This window comes from Oncorhynchus nerka, linkage group LG23, assembly GCF_034236695.1.
Source record: "Oncorhynchus nerka isolate Pitt River linkage group LG23, Oner_Uvic_2.0, whole genome shotgun sequence".
Classification (NCBI taxonomy): domain Eukaryota; kingdom Metazoa; phylum Chordata; class Actinopteri; order Salmoniformes; family Salmonidae; genus Oncorhynchus; species Oncorhynchus nerka.
This window is the reverse complement of record NC_088418.1, coordinates 22,052,158-22,079,162: the sequence shown is the minus strand read 5'-3', so window position 1 is coordinate 22,079,162 and position 27,005 is coordinate 22,052,158. Positions and strand designations below refer to the sequence as shown.

The following is a 27,005-nucleotide window of genomic DNA, read 5'->3' as shown; positions in this document are numbered from 1 at the left end:
CTCCCGACAGTAGGGCCTGCTCCGCTCATTCTCCTGACAGTAGGGCCCGCTCCGCTCATTCTCCCGACAGTAGGGCCCGCTCTGCTCATTCTACAGACAGTAGGGCCAGCTCCGCTCATTCTCCCGACAGTAGGGCCAGCTCCGCTCATTCTCCCGACAGTAGGGCCAGCTCCGCTCATTCTCCCGACAGTAGGGCCTGCTCCGCTCATTCTCCCGACAGTAGGGCCAGCTCCGCTCATTCTCCCGACAGTAGGGCCCGCTCTGCTCATTCTACAGACAGTAGGGCCCGCTCTGCTCATTCTCCCGACAGTAGGGCCCGCTCTGCTCATTCTACAGACAGTAGGGCCCGCTCTGCTCATTCTACAGACAGTAGGGCCCGCTCTGCTCATTCTATAGACAGTAGGGCCCGCTCTGCTCATTCTACAGACAGTAGGGCCCGCTCTGCTCATTTTACAGACAGTAGGGCCCGCTCTGCTCATTTTACAGACAGTAGGGCCCGCTCTGCTCATTTTACAGACAGTAGGGCCCGCTCTGTTCATTCTATAGACAGTAGGGCCCGCTCTGCTCATTCTACAGACAGTAGGGCCCGCTCTGCTCATTCTACAGACAGTAGTGCCCGCTCTGCTCATTCTACAGACAGTAGGGCCCGCTCTGCTCATTCTACAGACAGTAGGGCCCGCTCTGCTCATTCTACAGACATTGGAAGGTGCAGTGGCCAGGTGATAATCACTCCGATAATTGCCTCAAAACTGAACTTAAACTATACCGAAAGTAATTTCACACATATAACAACAATAAATTAAGTAAACTATGATGGGTGGAAAGGGGGTGAATGGGTGAGTTAATGAGCAAGGGGAAGTGGACAATGCCTAATTATGTAATTACCTATTGCGAATGAGGAACAGGGCGGGCCATTCTATTTTATTGGTATATTCTAATTATAATCTCAAAATGTTATGTACCCTATATCAGTCCACCCAATTAGTCTACTCTGGTCTTACTTGGAGTACACAGTGAGAGTGTGTGTAATTTACAGTGGCAAGAAGACCAAGACGAATGGATGCACATGCTCCGTTAGCGCTGCTATGAGATCTGAATGAAAACGACTCAGATGGCGAGGAAGAAATGAATCACGACAACTCCGATGATTATTCCTCTGGTTCTGAGCCTTAGCCCGAACCTTAACCTCCAAGACCTGAGTGGTAAAAAGCCTGAACGGTGCGCACTGAGCAGGAGCCCGGCGCCACCACCAAATGAAACGGTGAGATAGGAGAGAGGAACGGACGCCGTTTTGGAAAAGATCCACATCAGACAGCAGGTGTCGGAGAATGTGGTGATGAGGCTCGAGGGACCTTACGTTGGCAAAGGGAAAAATGTCACCATGGACAATTTCTTCACTTCACGGTCAATGGCGAACAAGTTGCTTGGAAATAAAACAAGCTTAGTCGGCACAATGAACAAAGTGAGACGGGAGCTCTCTCCCTCTGCACAAAATAAGGCACCTACACAGACGTTTAACTCCACAACAGTGCTGAAGAATAACAAGACAACACTCACACTATATCAATGCAAGGCAAGAAAGAACATTTCTGTCAAGAGCACCATGCATCCGACAGTTGCCATAGATGCACGCCGCTTGACCTGTATGAAGAATGGTGAAAAGAGGGCAAAGTTGATCTGTATTATTGATGTTTGATGAAGAGTATCTACCAACCTATGTAAAGATGGGATATATAAGATACCACGTGAGAGTGTTCGTGAAAAACCTGATGCAATGCAAGAAGTGTAAAAAGTTTGCCCACGTGCCAAGTGTTTGCAGATGGAAAGAATATGTTATTGAGTAGTCTGTGAAATGTTGCAAATGTGGTGGGGATCATATTTCGGAATTTTCCAGAGTGCCCTGAGGGGGTGAAAGAGGTTGAGGTGTCAAGGATCAGGGCTGTACAGCAAATCCCCTACAGGTGGTGAAGAGAGTTGGAGGGGAAAGAGGCCACAGCGCTGAAGAAGATATGGCTGTGGACGGACCGCAACCAGTTGCAAATGTTGTACGTCAAATCAAGTGATCTGGATACACTTATTGTAATGAAGGTGGATTTTGTAGCATTTATAACCACTGTTATTAACTGTACTGTACAAGAAGTCCAAGAAGCTGATAGACAGTATCTGATAAACAGATAAACAGTATCTGCAGCCAACATGTGTTTGGGCCTCCGACGCTTCACAGCAGAAGCACTGCTTGGACTACTGTCGCCAGAAAATGTCCCGCCCTCACAGGATCCTTCTGAGCCTGAGTAGAGACCTGATTAGAATGTTGTTAGAAAAGCAGGCTGACTTAGTTTAATAAAATTGTTGCTATTGATAGATTATATAGACACAGTACCAGTCAAAAGTTCGGACAAAACTACTCATTTAAGGGGTTTTCTTTATTTTTTACTATTTTCTACATTGTAGAATAAAAAAGTAAAGACATCAAAACGATGAAATAACACATATGAAATCATGTAGTAACCAAAAAAGTGTTTATACATGTATTTTTGATATATTCTTCAAAAGTAGCCACCATTTGCCTTGATGACAGCTTTGTACACTCTAGGCATTCCCTCAACCAGCTTCATGAGGTAGTCACCTGGAATGCATTTCAATGAACATGTGTGCCTTAAAAGTTCATTTGTGGAATTTCTTTCCTTCTTAATGCATTTGAGCCAATCAGTTGTGTTGTGACAAGGTAGGGGTGGTAAACAGAAGATAGCCCTATTTGGTAAAAGACCAAGTACATATAATGGCAAGAACAGCTCAAATAAGCAAAGACAAATGACAGTCCAATCATTACTTTAAGACATGGTTAGTCAATTTGGGAAATTTCAAGAACTTTGAAAGTTTATCCAAGTGCAGTCTCAAAAACCATCAAGAGCTATGCTGAAACTGGCTCTAATGAGGACCGCCACAGGAATGGAAGACCCAGAGTTACCTCTGCTGCACAGGATAAGTTCATTAGAGTTAACTGCACCTCAGATTGCAGCCCAAATAAATGCTTCACAGAGTTCAAGTAACAGACACGTCTCAACATCAACTGTTCAGAGGAGACTGTGTGAATCTGGCCTTCATGGTCAAATTGCTGCAAAGACACCACTACTAATAAAGGACACCAATAAGAAGAGACTTGCTTGGGTCAAGAAACACGAGCAATGGACATTAGACCAGTGGAAATATGTTCTTTGATCTGATGAGTACAAATTTGAGATTTTTAGGTTCCAACCGCCGTGTCTTTGTGAGACGCAGAGTAGGTGAACGGATTATCTCCGCATTTGTGGTTCCTACTGTGAAGGATGGAGGAGGAGGTGTGATGGTGTGGAGGTGCTTTGCTGGTGGCACTGTCAGTGATTAATTTAGAATTCAAGACACACTTAACCAGCACGGCTACCACAGCACTCTGCAGCGATATGCCATCTCATCTGGTTTGTGCTTAGTGGGACTATCATTTGTTTTTCAACAAGACAATGACCCAAAACACACCTCCAGGCTGTGCAAGGGCTATTTGACCAAGAAGGAGAGTGATATGGGTTGTGCCGTGGCGGAGATCTTTGTGGGCTATACTCGGCCTTGTCTCAGGATGGTAAGTTGGTGGTTGAAGATATCCCTCTAGTGGTGTGGGGGCTGTGCTTTGGCAAAGTGGGTGGGGTTATATCCTTCCTGTTTAGCCCTGTCCGGGGGTATCATTGGATGGGGCCACAGTGTCTCCTGACCCCTCCTGTCTCAGCCTCCAGTATTTATGCTGCAGTAGTTTATGTGTCGGGGGGCTAGGGTCAGTTTGTTATATCTGGAGTACTTCTCCCATCTTATCCGGTGTCCTGTGTGAATTTAAGTATGCTCTCTCTAATTCTCTCTTTCTCTCTTTCTCTCGGAGGACCTGAGCCTTAGGACCATGCCTCAGGACTACCTGGCATGATGACTCCTTGTTGTCCCCAGTCCACCTGGCCGTGCTGCTGCTCCAGTTTCAACTGTTCTGCCTGTGATCATTATTATTTGACCATGCTGGTAATTTATGAACATTTGAACATCTTGGCCATGTTCTGTTATAATCTCCACCCGGCACAGTCAGAAGAGGACTGGACACCCCTCATAGCCTGGTTCCTCTCTAGGTTTCTTCCAAGGTTTTGGCCTTTCTGGGGAGTTTTTCCTAGCCACCGTGCTTCTACACCTGCATTGCTTGCTGTTTGGGGTTTTAGGCTGGGTTTCTGTACAGCACTTTGAGTTATCAGCTGATTTACGAAGGGCTATATAAATACACAGGGATCCGGGCAGCCGAGCGGAAATGGAGGAAAACTCGCCTCCCTGCGGACCTGGCATCCTTTCACTCCCTCCTCTCTACATTTTCCTCTTCTCTCTCTGCTGCTAAAGCCACTTTCTACCACTCTAAATTCCAAGCATCTGCCTCTAACCCTAGGAAGCTCTTTGCCACCTTCTCCTCCCTCCTGAATCCTCCCCCCCCCCTCCTCCCTCTCTGCAGATGACTTCGTCAACCATTTTGAAAAGAAGGTCGACGACATCCGATCCTCGTTTGCTAAGTCAAACGACACCGCTGGTTCTGCTCACACTGCCCTACCCTGTGCTCTGACCTCTTTCTCCCCTCTCTCTCCAGATGAAATCTCGCGTCTTGTGACGGCCGGCCGCCCAACAACCTGCCCGCTTGACCCTATCCCCTCCTCTCTTCTCCAGACCATTTCCGGAGACCTTCTCCCTTACCTCACCTCGCTCATCAACTCATCCCTGACCGCTGGCTACGTCCCTTCCGTCTTCAAGAGAGCGAGAGTTGCACCCCTTCTGAAAAAACCTACACTCGATCCCTCCGATGTCAACAACTACAGACCAGTATCCCTTCTTTCTTTTCTCTCCAAAACTCTTGAACGTGCCGTCCTTGGCCAGCTCTCCCGCTATCTCTCTCAGAATGACCTTCTTGATCCATATCAGTCAGGTTTCAAGACTAGTCATTCAACTGAGACTGCTCTTCTCTGTATCACGGAGGCGCTCTGCACTGCTAAAGCTAACTCTCTCTCCTCTGCTCTCATCCTTCTAGACCTATCGGCTGCCTTCGATACTGTGAACCATCAGATCCTCCTCTCCACCCTCTCCGAGTTGGGCATCTCCCGGCGCGGCCCACGCTTGGATTGCGTCCTACCTGACAGGTCGCTCCTACCAGGTGGCGTGGCGAGAATCCGTCTCCACACCACGTGCTCTCACCACTGGTGTCCCCCAGGGCTCTGTTCTAGGCCCTCTCCTATTCTCGCTATACACCAAGTCACTTGGCTCTGTCATAACCTCACATGGTCTCTCCTATCATTGCTATGCAGACGACACACAATTAATCTTCTCCTTTCCCCCTTCTGATGACCAGGTGGCGAATCGCATCCCTGCATGTCTGGCAGACATATCAGTGTGGATGACGGATCACCACCTCAAGCTGAACCTCGGCAAGACGGAGCTGCTCTTCCTCCCGGGAAGGACTGCCCATTCCATGATCTCGCCATCACGGTTGACAACTCCATTGTGTCCTCCTCCCAGAGCGCTAAGAACCTTGGCGTGATCCTGGACAACACCCTGTCGTTCTCAACTAACATCAAGGCGGTGGCCCGTTCCTGTAGGTTCATGCTCTACAACATCCGCAGAGTACGACCCTGCCTCACACAGGAAGCGGCGCAGGTCCTAATCCAGGCACTTGTCATCTCCCGTCTGGATTACTGCAACTCGCTGTTGGCTGGGCTCCCTGCCTGTGCCATTAAACCCCTACAACTCATCCAGAACGCCGCAGCCCGTCTGGTGTTCAACCTTCCCAAGTTCTCTCACGTCACCCCGCTCCTCCGCTCTCACCACTGGCTTCCAGTTGAAGCTCGCATCCGCTACAAGACCATGGTGCTTGCCTACGGAGCTGTGAGGGGAACGGCACCTCAGTACCTCCAGGCTCTGATCAGGCCCTACACCCAAACAAGGGCACTGCATTCATCCACCTCTGGCCTGCTCGCCTCCCTACCACTGAGGAAGTACAGTTCCCGCTCAGCCCAGTCAAAACTGTTCGCTGTTCTGGCCCCCCAATGGTGGAACAAACTCCCTCACGACGCCAGGACAGCGGAGTCAATCACCACCTTCCGGAGACACCTGAAACCCAACCTCTTTAAGGAATACCTAGGATAGGATAAAGTAATCCCTCTCACCCCCCCCCCCTTAAAAGATTTAGATGCACTACTGTTCCACTGGATGTCATAAGGTGAATGCACCAATTTGTAAGTCGCTCTGGATAAGAGCGTCTGCTAAATGACTTAAATGTAAAATGTAAATGTACATTTGATTTGATTTGATGGAGTGCTGCATCAGATGACCTGGCCTCCACAATCACCCAACCTCAATCCAATTGAGATGGTTTGGGAGGAGTTGGACCGCAGAGTGAAGGAAAAGCAGCCAACAAGTGTTCAGCATATGTAAAATCAAATCAAATCTTATTGGTCACATACATATGGTTAGCAGATGTTCATTTGTAGCGTAGTGTAGTGAAATGCTTCTAAATCCGACAGTGCAGTAATATCTAACAAATAATCGAACAATTCCAAAACAACTACCTAATACACACAAATCTAAAGGGATAGAATAAGAATATGTACATATAAATATATGGATGAGCGATGACCGAGCAGCATAGGCAAGATGCAGTAGATGGTATAAAATACAGTATAAACATATGAGATGAGTAATGTAAGAGGGGTAAACATGATTAAAGTGGCATTATTTAAAGTGACTAGTGATCCATTTATTAAAGTAGCCAATGATTTGAGTCTGAATGTAGGCAGCAGCCTCTCTGAGTTACTGATGACTGTTTAATACTCTGATGGCCTTGAGATAGAAGCTGTTTTTCAGTCTCTCGGTCCCAGCTTTGATACACCTGTACTGACCTCGCCTTCTGGATGATAGCAGGGTGAACAGGCAGTGGCTCGGGTGGTTGTTGTCCTTGATGATCGTTTTGGCCTTCCTGTGACATCGGGTGCTGTAGGTGTCCTGGAGGGCAGGTAGTTTGTCCCCGGTGATGTGTTGTGCACACCGCACCATCCTCTGGAGAGCCATGCAGTTGAGGCCTGTGCAGTTGCCGTGATACAGCCTAACAGGATGCTCTCAATTGTGCATCTGTAAAGGTTTGTGAGGCTTTTATGTGACAAGCCAAATTTATTCAGCCTCCTGAGGTTGAAGTGGCGCTGCTGTGCCTTCTTCACCACACTGTCTGTGTGGGTGGACCATTTCAGTTTGTCTGTGATGTGTACGCCGAGGAACTTAAAACATTCCACCTTCTCCACTGCTGTTTCGGCGATGTGGATAGGGGGTGCTCACCTTTGCTGTTTCCTGAAGTCCACAATCATCTCCTTTGTTTTGTTGACGTTGAGTGAGAGGTTGTTTTCCTGACACCAAACTCTGAGTGCCCTCACCTCCTCCCTGTAGGCTGTCTCGTAGTTGTTGGTAATCAAGCCCACTACTGTTGTGGTGTCTGAAAACTTGATGATTGAGTTGATGGCCACGCAGTCATGGCTGAACAGGGAGTACAGGAGGGGGCTGAGCAGCACCCTTTTGGGGCCTCAGTGTTGAGGATCAGCGAAGTGGAGATGTTGTTTCCTACCTTCACCACCTGGGGGCGGCCAGTCAGAAAGTCAGGACCCAATTGCACAGGGTGGGGTTGAGACCCAGGATCTCAAGCTTAATAATGAGCGTGAAGGGTACTATGGTGTTGAATGCTGAGCTGTAGTCAATGAACAGCATTATTAAATAGATATTCCTTACATAGATATTCCTCCAGATGGGATAGGGAAATGTGGGAACTCATTCAAGACAGTTGGAAAAGCATTCCTCGTGAAGCTGGTTGAGAGAATGCCAAGAGTGTGCAAAGGGTGGCTACTTTGAAGAATATAAAATATCAAATATATTTAGATTTGTTTAACACTTTTTTGGTTACTACATGATTCCATATGTGTTATTTAATAGTTGTGATGTCTTCACTATTATTCTACAATGTAGAAAATACTACAAATAAGGAAAAACCCTGAATGAGTAGTTGTGTCCAAACTTGTGACTGGCACTGTATATAAACTCAGCAATAAAAGAAATGTCCTCTCACTGTCAACTGCGTTTATTTTCAGCGAACTTAACATGTGTAAATATTTGTATGAACATAAGATTCAACAACTGAGACATAAACTGAACAAGTTCCACAGACATGTGACAAAGAGAAATTGAATAATGTGCCCCTGAACAAAGGGGGGGTCAAAATCAAAAGTAACAGTCAGTATCTGGTGTGGCCACCAGCTGCATTAAGTACTGCAGTGCATCTCCTCCTCATGGACTGCACCAGATTTGCCAGTTCTTGCTGTGAGATGTTACCCCCCTCTTCCACCAAGGCACCTGCAAGTTCCTGGACATTTCTGACGGGAATGGCCCTAGACCTCACCCTCCGATTCAACAGGTCACAGATGTGCTCAATGGGATTGAGATCCGGGCTCTTTGCTGGCCATGGCAGAACACTGACATTCCTGTCTTCCAGGAAATCACGCACAGAACGAGCAGTATGGCTGGTGGCATTGTCATTCTGGAGGGTCATGTCAGGATGAGCCTGCAGGAAGTGTACCACATAAGAGAGGAGGATATCTTCCCTGTAACGCACAGCGTTGAGATTGCCTGCAATGACAACAAGCTCAGTCCGATGATACTGTGACACACCGCCGCAGACCATGACGGACCCACCACCTCCAAATCAATCCCGCTCCAGAGTACAGGCCTCGGTGTAACGCTCATTCCTTCAATGATAAACGTGAATCCGACCATCACCCCTGTTGAGACAAAACCGCGACTCATCAGTGAAGATAACTTTTTGTCAGTCCTGTCTGGTCCAGCGAACAGCGTTGGGGTTGTGCCCATAGGCAACGTTGTTGCCGGTGATCTCTGGTGAGGACCTGCTACAACAGGCCTACAAGCCCTCAGTCCAGCCTCTCTCAGCCTATTGCGGACAGTCTGATCACTGATGGAGGGATTGTGCATTCCTGGTGTAACTTGGGCAGTTGTTACTGCCATCCTGTACCTGTTCCGCAGGTGTGAAGTTTGGATGTACCGATATGGTGCAGGTGTTGTTACATGTGGTCTGCCACTGCAAGGACGATCAGCTATCCGTCCTGTCTCCCTGTAGCGCTGTCTTAGGTGTCTCACAGTACATTGCAATTTATTGCCCTTGCCACATCTGCAGTCCTTATGCCTCCTTGCAGCATGCCTAAGGCATATTCACACAGATGTTTTTCAGAGTCAGTAGAAAGGCCTGTCTTGGTTTTCATAACTGTCACCTTAATTGCCTACCGTCTGTAAGCTGTTAGTGTCTTAATGACCATTCCACAGGTGCATGCTCATTAATTGTTCATGGTTCATTGAACAAGCATGGGAAACAGTGTTTAATCTTCTTAGGGCTGAGATCCCGTTAACGGTATCGATATGACAACAGCCAGTGAAAGTGCAGGGCGCCAAATTAAAAACAACAGAAATCCCATAATTAAAATTCCTCAAACATAGAAGTATTTCACTCCATTTTAATGATACACTTCTTGTTAATCCCACGACAGTGTCCGATTTCAAATAGGCTTTACAGCGAAAGCACCACAAACGATTATGTTAGGTCAGAGCCAAGTCACAGAAAAACCCAGCCATTTTCAAGACAAAGAGAGGAGTCACAAAAATCAGAAATAGAGATAGAATTAATCACTAGCCTTTGATGATCTTCATCAGATGACACTCATAGGACTTCATGTTACACAATACATGTATTTTTTGTTCGATAAAGTTCATATTTATATAAAAAAATCTCAGTATACATTGGCGCGTTATGTTCAGTAGTTCCAAAAACATCCGGTGATTTTGCAGAGAGCCACATCAATTTACTAATAAATGTTGATGAAAATACAAGTGTTATACATGGAACTTTAGATACACTTCTCCTTAATGCAACCGCTGTGTCAGATTTCAAAAAAGCTTTACGGGAAAAAGCAAACCATGCAATAATCTGAGTACGGCGCTCAGAGACCAAACAAGCCAAAAAGATATCCGCCATATTGTGCAGTCAACAGAAGTCAGAAATAACATTATAAATATTAACTTACCTTTGATGATCTTCATCAGAATGCACTCCCAAGAATCTCGGTTCCACAATAAATGTTTGTTTTGTTCGAAAATGTCCATAATTTATGTCCAAATAGCTACTTTTGTTTGCGCGTTTTGTAAACAAATCCAAACTCACGAACCGCGTTCACTAGGAGCAGACAAAATGTCAAAAAGTTATGTTACAGTCCGTAGAAACATGTCAAACGATGTATAGAATCAATCTTTAGGACGTTTTTAACATAAATCTTCAATAATGTTCCAACCGGAGAATTCCTTTGTCTGTAGAATTGCGATGGAACAGAGCTTGCTGTCACGTGAACGAGCGTCACGAGCTCAAGGCATTCTGGCAGACCTCTGACTCATTCCCTCTCATTCGGCCCCACTTCACAGTAGAAGCATCAAACAAGGTTCTAAAGACTGTTGACATCTAGTGGAAGCCTTAGGAAGTGCAACATGACCAATATCCCACTGTATCTTCAATAAAGAATGAGTTGAAAAACAACTAACCTCAGATTTCCCACTTCCTGGTTGGATTTTTTTTCTCAGGTTTTTGCATGCCATATGAGTTCTGTTATACTCACAGACATCATTCAAACAGTTTTAGAAACTTCAGAGTGTTTTCCATCCAAATATACTAATAATATGCATATATTAGCAACTGGGACTGAGTAGCAGGCAGTTTACTCTGGGTACCTCTGGGCACCTTATTCATCCAAGCTACTCAATACTGCCCCCAGCCATAAGAAGTTTTAAACACTTTACAATGAAGATCTGTGAAGTTATTTTGATTTTTTACAAATCATCTTTGAAAGACAGGGTCCTGAAAAAGGGACATTTATTTTTTTGCTGAGCCTATATATATATTTGATTGTATTTGATTATTTCCCCCAGATTGTTTCATTTTGGGGGATCTTTATTATACACCCGCACATTAGGTGGCGGAATGCACATATAATTGTTGCGAATGCCATTATCCCAAAGAAGAAGATGGGCGCGAGTCGTCCTTAGTGGAATGTATTTAACCTTTACTTAACCAGTTAGTTGAGGACCACAGCTCATTAAAAAAACACCCCGGTCAACACAGCAAGATATGCTAGGAATAGGAAAAGGAAGACAGATAAACCCAACTACTGGAACAAACAGGATTGGGGTCCATCCCATTTGAATTTGGCTCTGGAGACAGTAAAGCTGCCAATTTTTATTTTGTATTTTTATGAGGACATTGACTAATCATATTTTAAATCAGATCCTGGACAAAAGTGTATTGAAATGAAAATACTAATCCAATCCTGCAAGCGTCGGCAGACAATTGTGTGTGAGAAGGGTTTCAAGGCTTGTGCCACCTTAATAGAGACTCACTGTGATTGTCTGGGCTGTGCAGCTGCAGGTATTGGATGTCTTTGCTGTGTAGCTGGGTGTTGAACTTCTGTAGCGAGTTGTCCCTCTGTCTCAGAGCAGACTCCAGACCTAGGATTCGCTCTACGTGTTTCTCCACTAGGCTGGTCTAGGATCAGATACAGAAACACAAACATATGGCTTTGACAATGATATTCGGAGAAGTTGGGTAAGGCACATACAGATCTGGAATCAGACTAGTGGAAAGTTGGGTGCAAGACCAAATGCTTGTTAGTGTCCTGGTTAGAGTTTTATATATGGTATACATAATGGCAGGTATAACATACACTACCATTCAAACGTTTGGGGTCACTTAGAAATGTCCTTGTTTTTGAAAGAAAAGCACATTTCTTGTCCATTAAAATAACATCAAATTGATAAGAAATACAGTGTAGACATTGTTATTGTAGTAAATGGCTATTGTAGGAAACGGCTGATTTTTTGGGAATATCTACATAGGCATACACAGGCCCATTATCAGCAACCATCACCCCTGTGCTCCAATGGCACGTTGTGTTAGTAATCCAAGTTTATAATTTTAAAAGACTAATTGATCATTAGAAAACCCTTTTGCAATTTTGTTAGCAGAGCTGAAAACTGTTGTTCTGATTAAAGAAGCAATAAAAAACTTGCCTTTAAACTAGTTGAGTATTTGGAGCATCAGCATATGTAGGTTCGATTACTGGCTCAAAATGTCCAGAACCAAAGAACTTTCTTCTAAAACTCGTCAGTCTATTCTTGTTATGAGAAATTAAGGCTATTCCATGCGAGAAATTGCCAAGAAACTGAGAATCTCATACAACGCTGTGCACTACTCCCTTCACAGAACAGAGCAAACTAGCTCTAACCAGAATAAAAAGAGTGGGAGGTCCCAGTGCACAACTGAGCAAGAGGACACGTACATTAGAGTGTCTAGTTTGAGAAACAGACACCTCACAAGTCCTCACTGGCAGCATCATTAAATAGTACCCGCAAATCACCAAGCTCAACGTCAACAGTGAAGAGGCGACTTCGGGATGCTGGCCTTCTAGGCAGAGTTCCTCTGTCCAGTGTCTGTGTTCTTTTGCCCATATTAATCTTTTCTTTTTATTGGCCAGTCTGAGATATGACTTTTTCTTTGCAACTCTGCCTGGAAGGCCAGCATCCCAGAGTCGCCTCTTCACTGTTGACGTTGAGACTGGTGTTTTGCGGGTACGATTTAATGAAGCTGCCAGTCTCCCATCGTACTCATTACACCTCTGTACACCTATGTAGATATTCCATTCAAAATCAGCCGTTTCCAGCTACAATAGTCATTTACAACATTAATAATGTCTACACTGTATTTCTGATTAATTTGATGTTATTTTAATGGACAAAAAAAAGTTATTTTCTTTAAAAAAAAAAGGACATTTCTAAGTGACCCCAAACTTTTGAACAGTAGTGTAGTTAAAATCTTAGCCAGTATAAAGTAATTATATAGGACCTCACATTTACTGTAAATGGTTTCAGGGTAGGTGGTTTCTACAATCAACCTCTTTCACACACGTGATCTAATATCCTTTGGAACACATGCAAAATGCTGAGAGTGCATAGTGATGCTTTTCAATTTCAGACACGATTTTCTTAAATCATTTTTTGGGAAGTAATTTCTAAAGTATTGTTGGGGATCTCTGCTTTATTGGGCTTCAATCTGGCTTGTAACCAGGTAGAACACACAGGTTGGGGTAGAAGCATGGCCTCATAATTAATCATGAGAAACCCTCTACTGATATAGGGCCTCTGAACAGCTGCTTGGGGTTAGGCAAGGCTCTAGACCCCCTGTCGTCATTGAAACTTAGGGAAAGTGTTCAATAAATAATTACCGTTCCTAAAAAGTTTTAATATGAATATTTAATATCATTATATGGATGTTCAAAAAGCATTTTTGGGACATTTGTGGACATATCGTGGATTGGCTGGATGGAGGGATGCAGTGATGAAGAAGTGGATGGATGGAAGGAAGGAAGGAAGGAGGGATGCAGGGATGGGAAATGGCTGGATGAAGGGTGGAGGGACGCAGAGATGAAGGTATGGGATGGAGGTATCTGACCATCTTGTCCAGGTCTCTCTGGAGGTTGCTCTTCTCCATGTGGATTTTCTCATAGGCCTGAATCACATCCTCCAGCTGCTCCTCACGCTCCTTCCTCTTCTGGGCCTGGGGGAGAGAGGGAGAGGGAGAGGGGGGGTGAGAGGGGGAGAAAGGGAGAGGGGGGGAGGGAGAGAGGGGGGTGAGAGGGAGAGAGAGGGAGAGAGGGGGGGGGAGAGGGGGAGAGGGGAGAGAGAGAGGGGGAGAGGGGAGGGGGTGAGAGGGGGAGAGAGGGGGTGAGTGAGAGGGGGAGAGAGGAGAGGGAGAGAGAGGGGGAGAGAGGGTGAGGGAGAGAGAGGGGGTGAGAGAGAGAGAGAGAGAGAGAGAGAGAGAGAGAGAGAGAGAGAGTGAGTAAGAAAGAGAAAGGGAGAGAGAGATGAGGAATTATATGACTGAAGGGCCAGCCACAAGTTCCTGTTTTGATTCATGTCACTGTTGAAACTTCTTAGAAAAAAACAGATACACTTGTTTATTTGAGTTTTTTTTTTTAAGGTTTCTCTCAGTCTGAAGCCTGAACAAATATTGCATAATGATCCTTATACAGGACAACTTCAGACCGTGTTAGTGTCAACAACAAAAAACATCTGTATTTGTCACATTTGGTGAATTTCAGCAGGTGTAGACTTTACTGTGAAATGCTTACTTTTTAACCCTTTCCCAAAAATGCAGAGTTAAAAAGTAAGAAAATTAGCAAATATAAAATAGTAACACAACAACTAACAATAACGAGGCTATATGCAAGGAGTACCGGTACGAGGTATAAGGTAGCTGAGTACTTCTTTAGGGGTAAAAGTGACTAGGCAATCAGGATAGATAATAAACAGAGTAGCAGAAGCATGAAAGTGTGTGTATGGGTGTGTGTAGCATCAATATCCATGTGTGTGTGTTGGAGTGTCAGTGTAGTGTGTATGAGTGAGTGTGTGGGTAGAGTCCAGTGAGTGTGCATAGAGTCAGTCTAAGAGAGTCAGTGACTCTATGCACAGGTCAATGACATACTCCGGGGAACCATTTGATTAACTGTTCAGCAGTTTTATGGCTTGGGGGTAGAAGCTGTTCAGGTGCCTTTTGGTCCTAGACTTGGTGCTCCGGTACCGCTTGCCGTGATCGAACCTTGCGGGGGTTCGCCACTGTATGTGGCATGGGTGGCTGGGGTCTTTGACATTTTTCCTTCCTCTTACACCGTCTGGTATAGAGGTTCTGGGTGGCAGGGAAGTAGGCCCCAGTGATGTACTGGGCCATTCCCACCACCCTCTGTAGCACCTTGCGATCAAAGGCGGTTGCCATACCAAGCGGTGATGTAGCCAGTCAATATGCTCTCAATGGTGCACCTGTACAACTTTTTGAGGATCTGAGGGGCCAAGCCAAATCTTTCCAACCTGCTCCACGACAGCTCCGTCGATGTGGAAGCTCCCCCCTCGGTTTCCTGTAGTCCACGCTCAGCTCCTTTGTCTTGCTGACTTTGAGGGAGAGGTTGTTGTCCTCGCACCACACTGCCAGGTCTCAGACCTCCTCCCTGTAGGCTGTCTCATTGGTGATCAGGCCTACCACTGTGTTGTCAGCAAACTTAATGATGGTAGAGTTGTGCATGGCCACACAGTTGTGGATTAACAGGGAGTACAGGAGGGGATTAAGCATACACCCCTGAGGGGCCCCCATGTTGAGGGTCAGCATGGCAGATATGTTGTTACCTACCCTCACCACCTGGGGGCACCTGTCAGAAAGTCCAGGATCCAGTTGCAGAGGAAGGTGTTCAGTCTCCAGGGTTCCGAGCTTGGTGATGAGCTTGGAGGGGACTATGGTGTTGAACACTGAGCTGTAGTCAGTGATGTGTGCCATCACCAGCCATTCATGGTTACAGTGTCTCCGACAGTCTCGACAGCCTTTACATGTATTCTCATTCCATCAATTAGTTTCAACATTGAGACAAAAGACTTTGCAACAATAGGTTCTTGGTTAATTTTACACCCACAGATCAAGGCCCGTATTCATAAAGCCTCTCAGAGTAGGATAGGCCATAGAATCTTGTTCATTAATATCTAAAAGGCTAAACTGATCCTATATCAGCACTCCTACTCTGAGACTCTTTGTGAACATGGGCCCTGTCTGATAACTAGATTGTCAAAGTCATAGAAACTCATTACTGATAATGTATGTGGGAGACATGGTGGGCAAATGGATAGATGACTTTGGAAGAAGACAAATGAAAGAGATCAAGATGGAAACAAAGGAGGGGGCGGGAAAGCATCTGATGAGAAAGAGAGAGAGAGAAAGAGAGCGAGGGAGACAGAGAGAGAGAGAGAGAGAGAGAAAGAGAGAGAGGAAGAGGTCCAGAGAGAAAGAAGGAGTGAGAGAAAGTCAGAAAAAAGAGAGAGAGAGGGAAAGAGAGAAAGGGAGCTAGGACAAAGAGAGATACGACATTACTGGATGCTTGAGCAGAGAATTATTCAGCAGCAGCGTGTCTATGGTAACACACTGAAATCACGGCCAAGGTGAGCCAGGCTGTCAACATCGTGACTAAGATGAGTGGATAGCTTTGTGGATAGCAACCGTCGTCTTCCTACAGGGGTGGACTGGGACCAGAAATCAGCCCTGGCATTTCTAACACACTGGCCCATTTCTTTCTTTGAGGCCCCCATTATTAACCAGATAATGTGAATTCTGTGCAACAAAAAAAACAAGTTAGACAGGCCCACTAAGCTGAAAATGGACCAGACAAGTCCGCCCCTATTTTACTAGGTGGAAGCCACCGTTTCAGGTTAGCAGGGGATGCAAAAAGTGCCTTGACTGTGTATGGAGCATACTCGCTGAGGCGTGACACATTCAATCTTTTATAAAGGCCTGTGTTGAAGCGCTGTGACCTTGTGTCTTCCATGGGCACGCTTTGACTCGCTCCCCATAAACCACTTCCTCCCTCTCGCTCTTTTACTCTCTCACAGCTTTGCATACTCCCTCCACACTGTTCCCCCTCACCTCTCCTCTCTTGCCTCTCCTTCCTCCCTCTCAGCAAGAGACAAAGTGATATACCATTTTTTTACAGGGAAGAATAGAGTAGTTATTTTGTTTTATGGCCAGAGGAAACACTGCTCTAGCAATGTTTACACTGTGTACAAACTACAGCCTGCTCCCACGCACTTATTCTGAAAACCAAAAGCATCTCAGTTTTCACAGTTCGCAAAATCATCCTGTTATTTGATTTGACCACAGAAAGGACAGCAACTGCCTTTCATAAATACTGCATTGTGGGTGGAATTAAATTAAGCCCCAGGTGTCTCACCTCGTGAGTGAGGGCGTTGACTCTCTGTTGCAGGTTGCCGTTCTCTGACTGCAGCAGGGCATTCTCCTTGGACTCAAAGCTGCAGTAGGAGTTCCTGTCCTCCCCAAACTCACTGATCATTGGGAACTGGGAAGGGAGAGAGAATCATGGAATTATGTACACATACATACAGGGGAAATAAGGGGGATAATTATGCTGTGGTAGCCATGCTGGTTAAGTGTGCCTTGAATTATAAATAAATCACTGACAGTGTCACCAGCAAAGCACCCCCACACAGTCACACCTCCTCCTCCATGCTTCACAGTGGGAACCACATATGCGGAGATCATCCGTTCACCTACTCTGCGTCTCACAAAGACACGTAGGTTGGAACTAAAAAATCTCAAATTTGGAGTCCTCAGACCAAAGGACAGATTTCTACAGGGAAAATGTCTATTGCTCATGTTTCTTAGCTCAAGCAAGTCTCTTCTTATTATTGGTGTCCTTTAGTAGTGGTTTCTTTTCAGCAATTTGACCATGAAGGCCTGATTCACACAGTCTCCTCTGAACAGTTGATGTTGAGATGTGTCTGTTACTTGAACTCTGTGAAGCATTTATTAAATAAATGCAGGCTGCAATCTGAGGTGCAGGTATCTCTAATGAACTTATCCTGTGCAGCAGAGGTAACTCTGGGTCTTCCTCTCCTATGACGGTCCTCATAAAAGCCAGTTTCATCATAGCGTTTGATGTTTTTTGCGACTGCACTTTAAAACTTTCAAAATCCTTGACATTTTAAAAATGGACTAACCTTCATATCTTAAAGTAATGATGGACTGTTGTTTCTCTTTGCTTATTTGAGCTGTTCTTGACATAATATTGACTTGATATTTGACCAAATAGGGCTACCACCCCTACCTTGTCACAACACAACTGATTGGCTCAAACACATTAAGGAAAGAAATTCCACAAATTAACTTTTAACAAGGCACACCTGTTAATTGAAATACATTCCAGGTGACTACCTCATGAAGCTGGTTGAGAGAATGCCAAGAGTGTGCAAAGCTGTCACCAAGGCAAATGGTGGCTACTTTGAAGAATCTCAAATATAAAATATATATTTTGTTTAACACTTCACTTTTTTGGTTACTACATGAATCCATATATGTTATTTCATAGTTTTGATGTCTTCACCATTATTCTACAATGTAGAAAATAGTAAAAAATAATGAAAAACCCTGGAATGAGTAGGTGTGTACTGTACCTGTGTAAAATAATAATTAAATCTTGTTAGACTTTACTGATGTAGGATCTTCATTTGAACCAGTTTGCTACAGCTGGAAAGTAATGCTGCACAACAGGAAATGTGCATTATTATGTGGATTATAAGTAATGGACATTTTTGTAGGGGTTGATCTATTTTTTGTAAGGGAAAATCAAAGGGAAAATGACAAACTTCAGAAGCCTTTTTAAACCTCAAATACACAACGTATTTGACATTTCCTGCAGGAAAGTTCTCCTGCAACGCGGTGATCTTACATTGTTAGAGAAATACAGAGAAATACAGAGCATAGAGGGACAGCATGAGTGAGTTGAGCATCTGGGGAAACCAAACCAAACAGGGACAACACAAGTTATATAATATAACCAGAAAGAAAATGATGGTTCCATCTTACAGCTCATCTCTCTTTTGGACCTAAATCATCCAGTGATGTTGAGGTGAGGAACAAACAGACATTTTCCATTTAGACGAACACTTCTTTCTACTCAGGCTGAATTAGCAGAGCGTGTTGGAGCTCTGAAAGGAAGTCTCCAGGGCCACACAGTCGTCACACCGTGAAGAACACGCCACTCTAAACCATGGGCGTCATTTGGGTATGGCAGGGTAAGGCAGTCACCATACCCTAGCTCAAGACAATAAATGTAAAGTAGGCTAAAAATCAGTCCAATCCCGATTAAAATGCAATGGCTGTTTTATGTATTGGCTGGCTGTTTAGGGTATTTCCTGACTGGCTTTAGGACCATGCGCAGCATTGCTTGAGGAGCAGCTGCCAGCCTGCATCCTTTTCTCTCACTTTTAGAAAGCAAAGAGCAGAGACGGTGACAGTTTATCTTGTGAGTCAGCCATTTAGGCAGTGCGCCGATTGCTTTGAATTTGATGTCGGCATTTGAACTTGGCCTTGTAAGCCTTGTTGTAATCTGATAGCCAGGGGCTGAATTGGGAGGTGGGGGGTGGGGACACCCTCTTTTTCAGTGACCATTCAAAACACAAAGCTATTTTATTACCATTAAAATATAGGCTGTGATAGCTGTAGGCATAATGGATGTTCAAATCAAATCAAATTTTATTTGTCACATACACGGGGTTAGCAGATGTTAATACGAGTGTAGCGAAATGCTTGTGCTTCTAGTTCCGACAATGCAGTAATAACCAACGAGTAATCTAACCTAACAACAAGGATATTCATTCATCCAGTAGGCTAGTGCAATTTTGGTTTCATGTATTGGTATTCATGTACTTGCTCTTTAGCGCATTTTGGCTTCAAAGACAATAACAATTGTAGGCTATAACAAATGTACATTGTCATGCAGTGACAGAATGATAATTGAGATCATGCAAATCATCAATTATTACTTAGTTGGGCTAACTTTAAAAAAACGTTTTGCTGTAGACCTACTCCATCATCATCCTCTGCCTGCATCTCTAAGGCAACAGGTTTTCACAGTCTCACTGCAGAATTAGACGTTCATCCATGTTCCCCAAACGTCAAATTTGCTCCTGCTGCTCTGTATCGTTCCATTTCTCCAAACGTCTCCAAACGTCACATTTCGAAGTTAAGTTTAGGCACTCATTCTGAATTCTGAATGGTTAAAGTAAGGGTTAAGGTTTGGGATAGGGTTAAAAATGTAAAAAATAAAAACACTGTCCACGACTGGGATTGAACACGCAACCTTCTGATCTATTCGCCCATCCACCCCCCCTGTCCACAACACCCTTGCAAAAGTCTACATCAAGCCTACTTGATGGTAAGAGTGCTCACTGTTGCCCCCAGTGGCAAGTTTTGAAGGCATTTCCGACATCAGAACATGCATAGATATCCAATTTCGGTCAATCTTGAATGACTGGGCTGCCCTAATCCCTACCTATAGACTACCTGCCTCTGTTATAATGAATTTCCACCTCTCCCTCTATCAGTCTTGCTTGTCCATCTTCCTCAATTTAAATGAGATTTTCTTATAAATCTTGCAGGCAAAACGTAATTAAACATCGCTACGTTATTTAGCTATAGTGTGGATGTAGAGCTTTTTTTTTTTTAAATATAAAAAGCATCCAGATAGTGCAAGTACTGCATAGGCAACACAATAATATCAGACAGAGACAAGCTGGCCCGGGGAAGAAAATGTGTGAGCCGCCCCCTCATTGGCTACTATGTTGCAATATCAATATTTGTTGATGCAAAATGTTTCAATATTCTCTGAGCCGGCTAGTTCGTTGATACAATGCTTCAATATTCTCAGAGCAACCTTGTTGATACAATGCTTCAGTATTCTCAGAGCTACCTTGTTGATACAATGCTTTGATATTCGCAGAAGGTTTCCCTTCCCTGGCGAATAATGCAGACAGGCAAATGCAAAACTGAGCGGGAAGCGCACAAGACAACGTTGGTGGGAAGCCCAGGAGACAATGACACTCTCGTAATAGCCTTCACTGTATGTGTCGTTCCACAAGGGTGGCTTTATAAAGCCTAAAGCAGGGGGTCGGCAACCTTTTCATGTGGAGTGCCAATTTACAATTGATCCTACCATTTCTTAAGATCTGTGTGCTAGTTATGATACCTAACTGTGCTAAAATACATTTGAATTGCCCATAAACAAAATAATTCTATACTGGCCACTAAACTGTCCCTTCAGCTCCATGCCACGGAGCTCCACTATGTCTACCTGTAGGCTACCAAGGCGCTACACACTTTAAAAGGGAATGTGTAGATGTTCCTTTTGTATTTTGGGATTTTTGTCACTCTTTGGTTGAGTTTGTCATCATGGGCCCCTGTCGATTGTAGACTTAAGTAAGTCTTTGATGTAAGCAGGGGTGCATTTTTGTCCCCCCCCCCCCAGTTCTATAATAAGAATGTGATACAAAACGAGGCAACGGTGTGCTTTAGGACCATGCGGACGCCCCCAAGCCCCCCCCCCCCCACACACACACTTCTAAAACCAAAGTTGCGCCCCTGGATGTATGCCTTTTATTTCAAATCATGTGTAGGATTTATTTGGCCTAGTTCACGGTCAGCTGTTTCTTTTACTCCGGTTACTTTCACATTGATGTCGGCCCTGTTTTAAAAAAAAAACGTTTTTTATTTCACCTTTATTTAACCAGGTAGGCCAGTTGAGAACAAGTTCTCATTCACAACTGCGACCTGGCCAAGATAAAGCAAAGCAGTGCGACACAAACAACAGAGTTACACATGGGAAAAACAAATGTACAGTCAATAACACAATAGAAAAATCTGTATACAGTGTGTGAAAATGAGGTCAGGCAATAAATACTCCAATTGGGGTGAAGTAATTACAATTTAGCAATTGACACTGGAGTGATAGATGTGCAGATGATGTTGTGCAAGTAGAAATACTGGTGTGCAAAAGAGCAAAAAAAGTAAATAAAAACAATATGGGGATGACCTGGAGCCAGTGGGTTTGGGGATGACCTGGAGCCAGTGGGTTTGGGGATGACCTGGAGCCAGTGGGTTTGGGGATGACCTGGAGCCAGTGGGTTTGGGGATGACCTGGAGCCAGTGGGTTTGGGGATGACCTGGAGCCAGTGGGTTTGGGGATGACCTGGAGCCAGTGGGTTTGGGGATGACCTGGAGCCAGTGGGTTTGGGGATGACCTGGAGCCAGTGGGGTTGGGGATGACCTGGAGCCAGTGGGTTTGGGGATGACCTGGAGCCAGTGGGTTTGGGGATGACCTGGGGCCAGTGGGTTTGGGGATGACCTGGAGCCAGTGGGTTTGGGGATGACCTGGAGCCAGTGGGTTTGGGGATGACCTGGAGCCAGTGGATTTGGGGATGACCTGGAGCCAGTGGGTTTGGGGATGACCTGGAGCCAGTGGGTTTGGGGATGACCTGGAGCCAGTGGGTTTGGGGATGACCTGGAGCCAGTGGGTTTGGGGATGACCTGGAGCCAGTGGGTTTGGCTACGAATATGTAGCGAGGACCAGCCAACGAGAGCATACAGGTTACAGTGGGTGGTGGATAGTATATGGGGCTTTGGTGACAAATCGAATGGCACTGTGATAGACTGCATGCAATTTGCTGAGTAGAGTGTTTGAGGCTATTTTGTAAATGACATTGCCGAAGTCGAGGATCGGTAGGATAGTCAGTTTTACGAGGGTATGTTTGGCAGCATGAGTGAAGTAGGCTTTGTTGCGAAGTAGGAAGCCGATTCTAGATTTCATTTTGGATTGGAGATGCTTAATGTGAGTCTGGAAGGAGAGTTTACAGTCTAGCCAGACGTATACAGAAGGGCCAGAGGTATACAGAAGGGCCAGAGGTATACAGAAGGGCCAGAGGTATACAGAATGGCCAGAGGTATACAGAATGGCCAGAGGTATACAGAATGGCCAGAGGTATACAGAAGGGCCAGAGGTATACAGAAGGGCCAGAGGTATACAGAAGGGCCAGAGGTATACAGAATGGCCAGAGGTATACAGAATGGCCAGAGGTATACAGAAGGGCCAGAGGTATACAGAAGGGCCAGAGGTATACAGAAGGGCCAGAGGTATACAGAATGGTGTCGTCTGCGTAGAGTGGATCAAAGAATCAGCGACATAATTGATATATACAGAGAAAAGAGTCGGCCGAGAAGTTGTGACTCGATTGCGTGTATTATGCTTATATTTAATGTTGCACTGTATGCACCATTACAAAAGTAAATGAGTCAATTTATGACGAGGAGGACAGTTGTGGTTCACATTGTACACTCAGTTTCACAGACCAAATATTGCAGTTATAAGTAATGTCTGGGGTCATTTTTGTTTGTTTTTCCTGTTCTTCATATAATTTGTGAGTTTTTCAATTGTGTCGAAATGCAGTAAATGAGCCTGAAACTTAAAAATGCCTTGGGGGAATCGACCCCCCCCCACCCCACTTTGCCATACCCTAGGTTTAGCTGAACTGACGCCACTGCTCTAAACTCTCTACTTGTCATCCACCTTACTTTAAACCAGCCTTAACATTGGAGAATAAAAATAAAAAACATTTTCATATCTGCAACTCAGATTCCGACCAACTAATTCCTCACATTTGTGCAATTTTGGAAAGGCCAATCGCATTATCAAAAAAAAAGAAGCACAGACTAGCTACGTAATGTATTTAAACAGGCACAGCACATCGTATTTAGTAGGAATCTCGGCATCCAGAACCAAATCTTGCTATTCTATTTCATCTGTCACAAGAGAATAATTCAGTACTAACCAAATCAACGCATTCTTTTTTGGGGTGATTAAAACTGAACAAACTGTTATTTTAATAAAGACTTTACAGGCATTCAACCGCACTGCAACCTTATGGAGGCCAAAAGCCTTGAGTGCCAGCTGCTTTCCTAATGGACAGTCTGTTACTGAGGGTACATACATCTGGGGGGGCAGGACAGAGACAAAAATAGCAATCTCAAGCCCCGAGGGCACTCTCTTCACCACCCTCCCGCTCACTCTCTTCTCCTCTTTATTTCTCTCTCTCTCTTGCCCTTCTCTCTGTACTTTGCTCTTCACCCATCTCTCTCTCTTCCCTCCACACCTCTCTCTCCATCCTGTCCGCTTTCTCTCCTCTCTTTCATCCCACCTGCAGCGTTGTCCCACAGGGTCACATTAGAGTCCCCCCTGCCAGGTGGGACAGCTCAGACTGTTCATCTGCTGCACCAGCTGTGCTCCTCTACACTACTTCTCCTGCTACTCCATGCATGTAGAGAGCGGGGGTGACACATCACTTACTCAGCACAATACCACCACAGATGGGATACTGAGACCTCGTCCCTCACATGCAACATGCAACAGTGGTAGTCATCAACACAGGGCATATGGAAGCTAGATTCGTCAGTAAGTAGCCTTGCACGAGACTTGGCGTCTGCGAGCTGGAACAGCTCATAGGAGCAGCAGCCTCTTTTTTCTGTAGCGTGAGGCAGCTTGATGTGCAAGTACACCCCCTGGACAGGTATGACTCGGCCGGGGATCAAACTCTCAACCTTCCAATATCAGGGTGGACACTCTAACCACAAGGCCATCAGTAAGTAAGTGAGACTCCTGGGCAATTCCACGTTTAAAAACAAAAACCATTGATTTAAAAGTTTAACAAACCATTCAAACTACGGTATGCTCAATGACTACTTTGAACAATTTACACAGTAACAATATATACAGTACTAGTCAAAAGCTTAGACACATACTTTGTATTTGAGATTCTTAAAAGTAGCCACCATTTGCCTTGATGACAGCTTTGCACACTCTTGGCATTCTCTCAACCAGCTTCATGAGGTAGTCACCTGGAAGCCATTTCAATTAACAGGTGTGCCTTGTTAAAAGTTTGTTAAAAATGTGTGGAATTTCTTTCATTCTTAATGCGTTTCAGCCAATCAGTTGTGTTGTGACAAGGTAGGGGGGGTATACAGAAGATAGCACTATTAAAAGATCAAGCCCATATTATGGCAAGAACAGCTCAAATAAGCAAAGAGAAATGACTGTCCATCATTACTTTAAGACATGAAGGTCAGTCAATATGGAAAATGTCAAGAACTTTGAAAGTTTCTTCAAGTGCATTCGCAAAAACCATCAAGCTCTATGATAAAACTGGCTCTCATGAGGTCTGCCACAGAAAAGGAAAACCCAGAGTTAATTCTGCTGCACAGGATAAATTCATTAGAGTTAACTGCACCTCAGATTGCAGCCCAAATAAATGCTTCACAGAGTTCAGGTAACATACACATCTCAACATGTTCAGTGGTGACTGCATGAATCAGGCCTTCATGGTCGAATTGGTGCAAAGAAACCACTACTAAAGGACACCAATAATAAGAAGAGTCTTGCTTGGACCAAAGAGTTTGTCTTTCCCAGAAACATCTCAGACCCCTAACTGGAGCTTAGACTATTTCCTGGTCATGTCACATGGTCAGGATCAGGAAAAGCTCATCTGTCAACCTATCAGCTCTGAGGCCTACCTTGATCTCGTAGATCTTGAGCTTCCTCTTAATGCCGCTGTTCTCTCTCTCCAGGCCCGCCAGCCGTGTCTTGATGTCCTGGTAGGCGGTGATGAGTGTGAAGTGGGAGGCGGAGTACATGTCTTCAGGGAGGGGTGAGGAGGACCAGCCCACGTCGCCACAGCCGTCCTCTTTTAAGCCCTCGCCACCTCCCAGCAGCCTAAGCTCACCGCCGAATAGAGACTCCATTGCTCAGAGCCTCAACCTGCCAGAGGGAGAGAGAGATGATTAGTAGGAAGATACACTACATGACCAAAAGTATGTGGGCACCTGCTCGTCAAACATGTCGTTCCAAAATCATGGGCATTGAAATGGTATTGGTCCCCCCTTTGCTGCTATAACAAATCAATTCAAAGTTCATTTGTCACGTGCGCCGAATACAACAGGTGCAAACCTTACAGTGGAATACTTACTTACAGGCTCTAACCAATGGCGTGGGAAAAAAAGGTGTGTGTGTGTGTGTGTAGGTGAGTAAAGAAATAAAACAACAGTAAAAAGACATTTGAAAAAAGAGTAGCAAGGCTATACACAGACACCTGTTAGTCAGGCTTATTGAGGTAGTATGTACATGTAGGTATCGTTAAAGTGACTGTGCATATGATGAACAGAGAGTAGCAGAAGCGTAAAAAGAGGGGTTGGTGGATGGTGGGACACAATGAAGATAGCCCGGTTAGCCAATGTGTGGGAGCACTGGTTGGTGGGGCCAATTTAGGTAGTATGTACATGAATGTATAGTTAAAGTGACTATGCATATCAAATAAACAGAGTAGCAGCAGCGTAAAAGAGGGGTTGGGGGAGGCACACAATGCAAATAGTCCGGGTAGCCATTTGATTACCTGTTCAGGAGTCTTATGGCTTGGGGGTAAAAACTGTTGAGAAGCCTTTTTGTCCTAGACTTGGCACTCCGGTACAGCTTGCCATGCGGTATTAGAGAGAACAGGGGTGGCTGGGGTCTTTGGCAATTTTTAGGGCCTTCCTCTGACACCGCCTGGTGTAGAGGTCCTGGATGGCAGGCAGCTTTGCCCCAGTGATGTACTGGGCCGTACACACTACCCTCTGAAGTGCCTTGTGGTCGGAGGCCGAGCAATTGCCGTACCAGGCAGTGATGCAACCGGTCAGAATGCTCTCGATGTTGCAGCTGTGGAACCCTTTGAGGATCTCAGGACCCATGCCAAATCTTTTTAGTTTCCTGAGGGGGAATAGGCTTTGTCGTGCACTCTTCACGACTGTCTTGGTGTGTTTGGACCAATCTAGTTAGTTGTTGATGTGGACACCAAGGAATTTGAAGCTCTCAACCTGCTCCACTACAGCCCCATTGATGAGAATGGGGAAGTGCTCTGTGCTCCTTTTCCTGTAGTCCACAATCATCTCCTTAGTCTTGGTTACGTTGAGGGATAGGTTGTTATTCTGGCACCACCCGGCCAGGTCTCTGACCTCCTTCCTATAGGCTGTCTCGTCGTTGTCGGTGATCAGGCCTACCACTGTTGTGTCGTCACCAAACTCAATGATGGTGTTGGAGTCGTGCCTGGCCATGCAGTCGTGGGTGAACAGGGAGTACAGGAGGGGAATGAGCACACACCCCTGGGGAGCTCCAGTGTTGAGGATCAGCATGGCAGATGTGTTGCTACCTACCCTCACCACCTGGGGGCAGCCTGTCAGGAAGTCCAGGATCCAGTTGCAGAGGGAGGTGTTTAGTCCCAGGATCCTTAGCTTGGTGATGAGCTTTGAGGGTACTATGGTGTTGAAGGCTGAGCTGTAGTCAATGAACAGCATCCTCACATAGGTGTTCCTTTTGTCCAGGTGGGAAAGGGCAGTGTGGAGTGCAATAGAGATGGCATCA

At 45.1% G+C, this 27,005-nt stretch overlaps 1 protein-coding gene across 1 annotated transcript in view; it reads right to left on the bottom strand.

Moving 5' to 3' along the window:
* Positions 1-25,363, bottom strand: part of tbkbp1 (TBK1 binding protein 1) — a 44,484-nt gene extending 19,121 nt beyond the window's left edge. Inside the window, exons 1-4 of the mRNA XM_065007940.1 lie at positions 25,127-25,363; positions 16,944-17,069; positions 13,634-13,738; positions 11,527-11,671 (exon numbers count right to left, since the gene is read on the bottom strand). Of these exons, the coding sequence (XP_064864012.1) occupies positions 11,527-11,671; positions 13,634-13,738; positions 16,944-17,069; positions 25,127-25,354 (604 nt within the window). The 5' untranslated portion in view covers positions 25,355-25,363. The remainder of the gene's footprint in view (positions 1-11,526; positions 11,672-13,633; positions 13,739-16,943; positions 17,070-25,126) is intronic.
* Between the last annotated feature and the right edge of the window lie 1,642 nt (positions 25,364-27,005).